A 10009-nucleotide genomic window follows, 5' to 3' on the forward strand; every position below is an offset into this window, starting at 1 on the left:
CTCCCCGGGGGGGGGCGCCCGCCTTGCTTCCCAGCCCTCCCCGCTTTTGTATGTGGACGCTGGCCCTTATCTGCATCTGGGAAGAAATGATGGCACAGCAAACAAACCAACCAACCAATCAAAAAACAAGCCCAGCGGGGGCGCTCTATCCTTAGGGCCTCCCCTGCTCTGGTTTAAAGCCTCTGGTGCTTGGTGTAGAGGCCCGCCCTCCTTGTTTTTCCCCTCCCCCGTGGAGCGAAAATGGCAGCAGCGTGCAGTGGCTGGAGGTGCCTGGGGCAGCTCCCGTGGAGACTGAGGGCTGCTGGCCAGGCGGCTGGGATGGGGCTCCTGCGGGCCCAGAGCAGGGGGTACTGTGTCCCCTTTGGGACAGGACGCTATGCACGGGCCCGGGCACTGAAGGGCAGCCGCATGCTGGTGGGGGCTGCTTTTGCCCTGGGGGGCACCTTTGGCCTCTTCCAGACTCTCCAGTATCCCCTGCAGGCCCAGGAGCACCTTGCAGAGCAGCAGGCAGCCGAGGTAACCTCCCGCCTCCCCCCCCTTTTAGGAATACTGCTGGCAATCCAGGAGCCCCTTGCAATCCCTAAGGACACCGGGCCCCATGGTGTTTTCCCATCCCCCGCTTACAAATGATTCTGAAACGATACTCCTTCCCGTGCAATCTGGTTTTTATACTGCTTCCCAAATATCTTCCATTTTTGGGGTGCACACAGATCGTGGCTCCCATCCTTAATGAAATCTTAAGGGGGTGGCATGGCAGGAAGAACCTTTGAAAATGGTTTCTTCCTTACCCGGTCACAGATTTCTTCTCCTATATGACATTTCTATTTTTGTTCATTTTCAGATAGTATTTTCCCCTCTAATGTCCTGCAGCTGATTCTCCAGATTAAAAGGCTATAATGGTCTCAAATGATCTGTGGCTGCTTTTTCTATTTACTGTCTTTGCAAATCCTTTTGTAGCTTTCCCTGGATAGACTAATTGCTACTTTAAAAACAATCAGCTAATGTTTTCCATGCCTATGGATGAATGACATGCTAAGTGATATAGAATATACAAGTGATGCCATCAGGTTACAATATCCTAAACAAATAATGTCTACTAATTTTACTAATAACTCTTGTGTAACTAAACACTTACAGACCCTGATCCTTCAAGACATACACACATACCTAACTTTAGTCAGTAGAAAGAAAATAGTCTTGTTAGTTTCAATTTTGTTTTTAGTCTGGTCACTTTCTGGTTCTCCTACACTAGCATAATGTTGCAGTATTTGGGGGTGGCAAACCCTTCAAGAAAAAGTTTAAATACACATAGCAGACTTTTTCTATTGATCGAAACACACACATCCTTAATATTAGATGTTGTTAGGAAACAACATTTTAAAGTATTAAAATCTAGCCCTAAACTACCCAACATTATCCTCTTTGAGCAACTATAAAAATTGCTTTTAATGAATAAAAAGAAAAGTAGTTGTCAAGTGACAGGGAAAACAACAATTCTGTATGCTTACATAGGGCTTTCCGTCAACTAATGACTTCCCACAAATACCCTGAGGTATTATGGAAGTGAGAAACAAGGTAAAATGGTGGCATGTGTTTTATAATGTATGACTAGTAAGCAAGGCACATTAAATGTCTGTTGTGTAATTGCATTGTGCCTAATACTGATCCTTTATTCCTTGTGCACCCAGCATTCTCAGTGAAGATATGGTGTGCAAACAATTCAAGATCAGATTCTGTGTTTATATGTTCTCAACCAATACCTTGCAACCACTGTTACCCCAAACAAACAAAAAAAGTCATTACTTCCTGGCATGTCACTGGTATTTATTTATTTATTTTAATGTCAAATGTAGGGTTTTATACTGCTGCCCATTGCTGTAGTATTTGAGCATCTTCCACGTAAAATAGATAACAATAGCAAAGTTTCTAGTGGACTTCATGGAATCTCTGACACCTCTCCCTTTGCAGCATAAAAACTCTGCTTGGGGGATGGGTTTTGGTTTTGATTTTGATTTTTGTGGGTTTTATTACTTGAAGGTTTTTTTTTTGTTTTGTTTTAAGGTTGATTTGTTTAATTTTCTTAGGCTGGATGGTTGGATTTTTGTGTGTAGAAAGGGGTGTTGTGAATGTCATTCTTATGATGGCTTGGTCCCTAACCTATAGGATTCAGTTGGCAAAACCATATATTCATAAGAGATTGGAGTTACTACAAAGGGATATGGGGATATTTAGAAAATTAGATATTAATTATACAAAAAAGTTAAATATTTATAATGTCATTGGAAGAAAATGCTGGTTAACCAGGGATGTGAGCTTTGATTTGGATGGCCAGATTATGATCTGAACACCCAATATCAGCAACAGCAATTTAGAATACAAATAAATCGATCGGGGGAGGAGGCGATATTTGAGTTGAACATACAAACTTCTGGCATTTTCCTCCCTCAGCTCCCTGAAGGTAGCCTGCAGTTGACCCTGTACCAATACAAAACCTGCCCGTTCTGCAGTAAGGTGCGAGCCTTCCTTGATTACCATGGGGTGCCTTATGAAATTGTGGAGGTGAACCCGGTAATGAGGAAGGAGATCAAATTCTCCTCCTACAGAAAGGTGCCCATCCTTTTAGCCAACGCTGGAAACGCTCTGGTGAGTCTCTGCTTCTCAAATAACCATGGTTCTTGGGTTTACATCTAGCACTGGGTCACTAGCCAAGTGCAGGTGAAGCCTGTAGATTGATACTTTATTTCCAAGGGTGCTTCGCATCCTGTTCCTCATTTTATGGCTGTATACTTAGCTACCTCTTCCTTAGCCTCTCTCTTACTGTATTTTGCTGAGCACTCACAATGCCCAATGTTCCCTAGCAGTGACAAGCCATGCTGCTGCTAGGGAGTTTGGGAAGGTGAGACTTTAAAGTCCACTTGTCTTATTCTTCCCACCCCCATGCAGGATTCAAACAGTTTGCACAGAAGTCAGTGGGAGTTACTTGTACTCTATGGGGGAAGAATTATGACCCAAGGACAAGTGTTTTAACCGTATACACCTCTACCCCAATATAACGCTGTCCTTGGGAGCCAAAAAATCTTACTACATTAGAGGTGAAACCGGGTTATATCGAACTTGCTTTGATCTGCCTGAGTGCACAGCCCCGCCTCCCCCGGAGCACTGCTTTACCGCGTTCTATCTGAATTCATGTTATATTGAGTCGCGTTATATATAGGGGTAGAGGTGTATTTTCTTACCATGCTGGTTTGCCCCCTGGAATTCCAGTGGCTCAAACTGAAACCTACTTTGGTTTCTGCTGTTGGCCTGTCTAGAACAAGCAGAAGAATAGATATATGGCTGTAGTATAGCAGATTTGCCTATGGAAATAAACTGAAGTTTAGGGAAGAAGAGACTTGGGGACTACTTAAGCCCTAAAGGATTCAGTTGGCAGAGCTTGTTATGAGCTCCTCCTGCTTAGCTCCATCAACTTCTCTTTTTAAGTTTATTTTCATTCTATTTTGCAGCAACTGAATGACTCTTCAGTGATCATCAGTGCAGTAAAGACCTATCTCATTTCCAGGTAAGTAAGTAAGAGAGAGAGAGAGAGTGTGTGTGTGTGTGTGAGCGAGTGCTCAGGTGTTTTTTGATTCAGAATTCCGCCTTTGCACAAAGAAGATTTAAAAGTTAGTCCAAAAATTAAATGAGTTAAACCTTCCTCTGATTTTTTTTTTCTTTTGTTGGCCAGTCAGAATATCTGGAAATAAATCAACTTGCTGCTCTTGTAGCCTGCTCTTTAGATCCAGGTTACAAAGAGCTTGAGTAAGAAATGGAGATGGAGGCGATATTATATCTGGGACAACTTGTACTTTTATTCCTCCACCCCCCCCCCCCCCCCCCCCCAGTATAGAGAACATCAGTGTATATAGAAATTTAACCATGAGAGACATTGTTAGCTGCAGCTGACTATTCTGGAGTCTGGTTAATACTAACTATGGGTTATTTGAAATGAAATTTACATGTTCTCTCTCTCTCTCATTGGTTTCTTGCATTGAGCTATTTCATAGTAGTGCATTTTAACGTATGTGGCTTCAGTGTGTTTTTACTCCTTTCTTTTCATATACATTAAGTGCATTTTCCTCTTAGTCTTGCATCCATGCACACACTTCAATGTTACTACAATACATTACAGTAAAGATCTATCTGGGATAATAATGTGTATAACGTGCATGTATAGAGTCAATTTTCAGACTGAAACCTCTCTAAAAATGACACATTTATGTTCTATCAATGATTCCAGATCAAATTTGCTCAGATCTGGAAAGTCAAAGGATGCTAGAGGGGGGAAGGTGAGACTTTAAAGTTCACTGGCATTATTGCTCCCACCCGCATGCAGGATTCAAACAATTTGCACTGAAGCCAGTGGAAGTTACTTGTACACTGTGGGGGAAGAATTACAACCAAAGGACAAGTATTTTAACTGTATATTTGCTCACTATGCTGGTTTTGTTTTTTATTTTATTTCCCCCTAACGGCCAATCTCATCCTGAGATCTAGAAATGTAGCCATGATCTTTCTTTCTCGTACGTTATCAGCAGTAATAGAATATTCCACTATTGGAATCTGGTTTCCTTATGGTGCCTTAGGCTCTAGTTTGCTCTCCCACAGCTGTATCAGCTCCACAGTGCCATTAAAATCAGCAATTTTTTGTACAGTCACTGTTGTGACTAACTGCACTTCAGGATGGAGAGGAATTCTGAATGAGAAAATACAGACTGCACTTAGATTTACAGCCCCTGAGCTACCTCATTATGGAAGTCTCTATTGTTAGAGCAGCCAGTGTTTTGTTGCCCCAAAAAGAGGACTCCTCGCAACTGTTTTTCAGTAACACATGGAGAAGACCATGCAGGTTCTGACTGTGTTTCTCCCCTCAGGAAGAAGAGTTTAGAAGAGATTGTGTCATTTTATCCTCCTATGAAAGCTGTGAATGAGCGGGGCAAGGAGGTGACGGAGTATGGGAACAAATACTGGCTCATGCTGGATGAAATGGAGACCCAGCATGTGTACCCCATCAAAGAAGCTAGGGTGTAAGCATTTCATGTGCTAGGGGTCTCTGAGTTGGTTTCACAGCACCCCTCCTGTATCATCTTGCAGAACACAAACAGAATCTTCCTAATGCTGCTCTTGACGTGATACATATCAGACACCCCCTAAATAACTGGAATGGTTTTGTTTCAAGTAATTTATTTGTTTAACTTGCAAAATGTAATACTTCTATGTGAAATTCTCCTTCCCCCCGCCCCCCTTGGTGTACTCTGAGCCTCAACCATTGCACCAATTTCCTCCTTTGCTTTCTCTCCTCCCTGCCTTCTTCCCAGAGAGGGATGTCCCTTTGGGCTCCTGAGTTAGACAGAAGGGTCACTTGGGATTGACTTATGTTGGGGAAAACCCATGATTGTGGGACACTTGTTCCTCATGGGCCATCCAGCCTGCTTGCAATAATAGAAAGAGAATCTAGAGCTTTAGTTTGTCTCATCCAGCTGGAGTTTGGCATTAGAGCACCTCAGTGGAGGAGATCCCTCCTGAGGACAGTTCAGGGATATTACCAGTGGAGCAGACTGGATGTGAACTAGGTTGCACTCTCGTCCTTTGCAGAAGCTCCAGCTCCTGTTATTCTGATATCAGCTGCATCCTCCTCCTCTGATTCAATGTTTCCACCTTGTTCACTTAAACTACTTTCTTGGGATGTCTACAGGGAGGAAATGAAGTGGCGAAAATGGGCAGATGACTGGCTTGTTCACCTCATCTCCCCCAATGTTTACCGCACACCTAGGGAAGCCCTGGCTTCTTTCGATTACATTGTCCGTGAGGGCAAGTTTGGCACCGTGGAAGGCTTTTTTGCCAAGTACGTGGGGGCCGTTGCCATGTTCTTCATCGGCAAGAGGCTGAAGAGCAGGTTGGTACCACTGACCCAGTCACACAGCAAGGGAATGTCTTTGTCCCATTGTTTTTTAACTACCCTTAGCCATGAACTTCAAACAGTAAAACTCTGTGTCTCAAACACATTTTAATAGGCATTTTCCTTGCAAATAAAATGCAATTCTGTTCTAAGGATCAGTTTGGATACTCCCCCCATTCTGATCATTGTATCTGAATGATCGCTATATGTGGAACCATAATATTTTTCAAATCAGACATGCAGAGGCAAAATCTCCATTTCTGTAAGGACATATTTTTAATTTAACATTAGCTCCAAGGCAGATCACTCCAGTTATTACAGTTTATGGAGCACCAGTTATGTTCTTGTACAGTTGAATGCCATTCAGTGGTGCAAAATCCTTTCCTACATTTGAAAATATCAAAGGAATTGATACTTGTTTGATCGTTGCAACTTAAATCTCCACTAATCAGAACAATCAGAAACTGGCTTTTGGGAAGTAATATTTTATTCCCATGAACTGAATGATCACTACAAGTGGAACTAGTTTCACTGTAGCCCCACCATTTGAGTAGTAAGGCCAGGAGCTCTTTCCCTTTTAGATCTCTGCTGTCTTTCCAATACAAGTGCCTTCTTTAATCCAGTTTATCAATTGGTGTAACCAAGGAATGGTCAAGACTTGACTTGTTTAGTGTGACACACTGAGTTAGTGACTGAGAAAGAATTGCTGTCCATGATTTCTAGAATTCTGGTCCTTTGCTTTAACCACTAGAGCAAATAGCTCCTTAACCACTTAATCAACTTTAAGTATTTATGGACTTCTTTGAGCCCTCTAACCTTCTGAATGAAAGAGATGCTTATGCACACAAGTTACTTCATAGTCCTCTTTAAAAATACCCAAGCCTTTTCATTCACTCTCTGAAATGCATTCCTTGTCCCCAGCCATATATCAATCCATGGGAAGAGTAATGGGAGGAGAAGATTAAAGAGATAAATGAACCAGTTAGAGGACACTATATATTTTCTCTTAATACAGGCACCAGCTCCAGGATAATGTCCGAGAAGATTTGTACAAAGCAGCCAATGACTGGGTAAAAGCTGTTGGCAAACACAGACCATTCATGGGTGGCAGCCAGCCGAATCTCGCTGACTTGGTAATGGTCAAGACCCTTGGTCTCTGTATTTAAATTATCATCTATCATGCATATAGTATGATATAGATGTGACTATGATTATGTATAAAATATGTGCTATAGCCTCTTGGTCTGTATATTAGATATATCATTTGAGTGTCTTATGTGGGAGGTGAGAGTTGTGTTGTCAAATAGTGTATTACAAGTAAGGGGTGAGTATGTTTACTCCATTGCACAATATGGCTGTGTGTGTGTAGAAAGCCTGCCAGTCAATCGCCTTTCCACTGGGAAATATACTCCAAGCACATACCTTACAAACATCATGACTTCCCAGAGTAGGGAATTATCAGTCAATCTGAAGTAATGACAAAAGCAGTTTACAAACTAGGCTTCCATGTCTGCAACTGGAGATGAGCCCTGTTGACATCAGTGGACAGGGTCATGAGGTTGGCATGCATAGATCAGACTTTGGGATTTGAGCCTTAAACCATTTCCTGCATCATTAGCTCTCATTATAAATAATGATAGTGGTTTTTGTTTTATTCTGAAGCAATGTCTCCATAAAGAGTTTATACGGAGCTGGATATTGTACCAGATCTTGTAATCACTTTTCATTTACTCCATCTCCCAAAAATCTTGCCCATTTTGTTAGGCAATTCCTATTTAGCCATCTAATGTCTGTGACTGTCTCAATAATCTCTGCTAATAAGACAGGTGGAATAGGTGATAAGGAAGGGAGTAAAGTTTTGGGACACTTAAATCTGAAGTCGCCTCCATTCCAGATTTAGAGTTACTGTTATCTGTACTAATTCCAAACTCTCTCCTCTCTTGGCACAGGCAGTGTATGGGGTCCTCCGGGTCATGGAAGGGCTGGAAGCCTATGATGACATGATGACTCATACCAAGATTCAGCCTTGGTACCATCGCATGGAGAAGGCTATTGGAGAGGCTGAAGTCACGAACTGGCAACTGCTGCAGCCGCTTTACTAAAATCCTTGCACAGAAAAACATTAAAGGAAATACCTTCTATATTAAAAATAAAATGCACTGGCCCCTCCCCCTGGACTGACGTGCAAGCAGGTGAATTGTCCAGCTTAGAGCTAATAAGGAGTTTTGTGAGACCAAGAGAGCAGGAGGGGACAGGTATGCACAGCAAAGTACATATGACATTTAGAATAATAGGAACATGCAAAAGATGCTGACCTGGGACCTCATTGGAGTGGAGGGTAAGTTCTGATTTAAACAGCAGAGTGCAGCAAACTGGCTTTCTCTTGGTGAGCCCCATACTAAGAATATGTTGTAAAAAGAAACCACTATACTGGCTAGTGGACCCTGGAACAAAAGCAAATATTTGAGGTCTGTCCAGGGTTGACTTCAGGCTGTATCTCCACTTGTCCGAGTTGTCCTGAGTGTCTTCCTGACTATTTGAGGTACTGTGTAACTCTTAAGTGGCATTAAGATTTGACCTGCAATATTTAAGTACAGTGCTGAGGGCAGTGGGGGAATCAGCAGCAGTGAGGAAGGAATTCCTTTGCATGATGGAAAAGATCCTGCTGTGTGCAGGCCATGTGCTTCCAGTCTTCAGGGTGATCTCCATTTAAACTGTTATTTCAACAGCTGATTCTGGATTGTTAGTGACAATACAGGCTCGGTTCCTCTTTCTATGCAGTATATGGCATCTAGGGTTTCTTATCTATCAATAGATAGAGACCCAGAGAGCACAACGTAGGCTGAAGAAAGAATTATTGCAAAATGATTTGAAAAAAGCTTCCTATTATGAGTTACATGAAAAGTGTTCCTGGAAATACTCCATATGATCAGTTGTTATCGAGTGAGTGCTAGTGAATTCTGCAATCCTCTGTGGCTCTCTAGATGCTTCTGTAATGCAAGAGCACCAAAGGCTTTGCTGCGTGGAGGTGGGAGCTATTGCTGTAGGCCACATTGTACAGTGTGAACTTATTGGAACTAGTATTTCTTCACTGAGCTCTGGCTAATACTAGTGCAGTGCAGAAATGCCAGTTGGTACCTGTCTTGGTGAGCTAAGATGCAGGGAATCCTTTCACTTCTAGCTGTAGGCCGGAGGGTGAGAGATCCTCTGAATGGTCCCAGGTTTTAATTTCCCTGTTATCCACTTGTAACAATCCTTTCCATGGTATCATGGGCACTTTTCAAGGAAACTGGTTATCTGGGAAAGTGAGGTTGTAGATGACATCTGTCATCAATGCAGAAACTTGTACTTTGTATTAGCAGAAGACTGCTTTTCGCTATCAGTCATAAGTATCAGTGTGTGATACAGGTGTGTTTTATTGTCCTGAACCTAGTATCTATGGATACTTCAGAAGGAAAATGAGGTGCAAATTCTAGTGTGGACTAGATGAGTAGTAGTGGGGAGAGGAAGAGAGTATTTGCAATAAAAACCAACTGCTGCTACGCTCTCTGGCTACATTTATTTAAGCACTTCTGCACTTAGCTATCTTTAAGTACAGCTACACCATCATTCAACCGTACAATGTTTTAGTGTTAAAAATTACAGATGGTTTTTCATGCAATGTTTGAACATGTGTGGATATGACAGGGAGATGGATTAGTCTAATTAAAATGTTTTTGTTGTTTTAAATCTCTGATCTAGTTAAATAGTTGTTGATTAACAATCATCCCTCCTCCCTGAGGACTACGGGGCCAGAAGACACTGCTATGACAGATGTGTAAATGAGCCATCACTGCTTCAGAGCTTCCCTGGGGACTTGCCAAGAAGTATTTGGCCCCAGGCTGAGCAGGTTACCTCAGCTGCTCTCCGGGGGCCCCAATCCAATCCCCACCCTGTGCAATTGCCCCCCCCCGCCCCTCCCTCCTCTGGCCCTGATTCAGCCCCCACCCCCATCTTAGCGCAGCCTTGCCCCGCCCCCACGCCACCCGCCTGTTGCCCGGCGTTCCCATAGTGACACGTCCCGGCTCGCCCAAA

General features: G+C 42.8%; 1 protein-coding gene across 2 annotated transcripts; it reads left to right on the forward strand.

Annotated features, from left to right (window-relative positions):
• Window positions 1-239: 239 nt before the first annotated feature.
• On the forward strand, window positions 240-9664 carry PTGES2 (prostaglandin E synthase 2). Of its 2 annotated transcripts, XM_024192958.2 has the most exons (7): window positions 240-516; window positions 2449-2643; window positions 3504-3559; window positions 4911-5063; window positions 5732-5932; window positions 6951-7068; window positions 7885-9664. In XM_024192958.2, the coding sequence occupies exons 1-7, from the start codon at window positions 241-243 to the stop codon at window positions 8035-8037; spliced, it is 1152 nt and encodes a 383-aa protein (XP_024048726.1). In that variant the 5' UTR covers window position 240; the 3' UTR covers window positions 8038-9664. The 2 variants fall into 2 exon arrangements, with proteins under 2 accessions (XP_024048726.1, XP_024048727.1); XM_024192959.2 differs by lacking the exon at window positions 2449-2643.
• Window positions 9665-10009: the final 345 nt, after the last annotated feature.

The sequence above is a fragment of the Terrapene carolina genome, unplaced genomic scaffold (assembly GCF_002925995.2).
Source record: "Terrapene carolina triunguis isolate 2854851 unplaced genomic scaffold, T_m_triunguis-2.0 Scaffold238, whole genome shotgun sequence".
NCBI classification, from domain to species: Eukaryota; Metazoa; Chordata; order Testudines; family Emydidae; genus Terrapene; species Terrapene triunguis.

What these genes read in the sequence shown, in the direction of transcription:
- PTGES2 (XM_024192958.2), top strand. Translation starts at nt 241, where the DNA reads ATGGCAGCAGCGTGCAGTGGCTGGAGGTGCCTGGGGCAGCTCCCGTGG. An exon ending in CAGAGCAGCAGGCAGCCGAG is followed by an intron (nt 517 to 2,448) that starts GTAACCTCCCGC and finishes TTCCTCCCTCAG; the next exon opens with CTCCCTGAAGGTAGCCTGCA. An exon ending in GGCAAGAGGCTGAAGAGCAG is followed by an intron (nt 5,933 to 6,950) that starts GTTGGTACCACT and finishes CTCTTAATACAG; the next exon opens with GCACCAGCTCCAGGATAATG.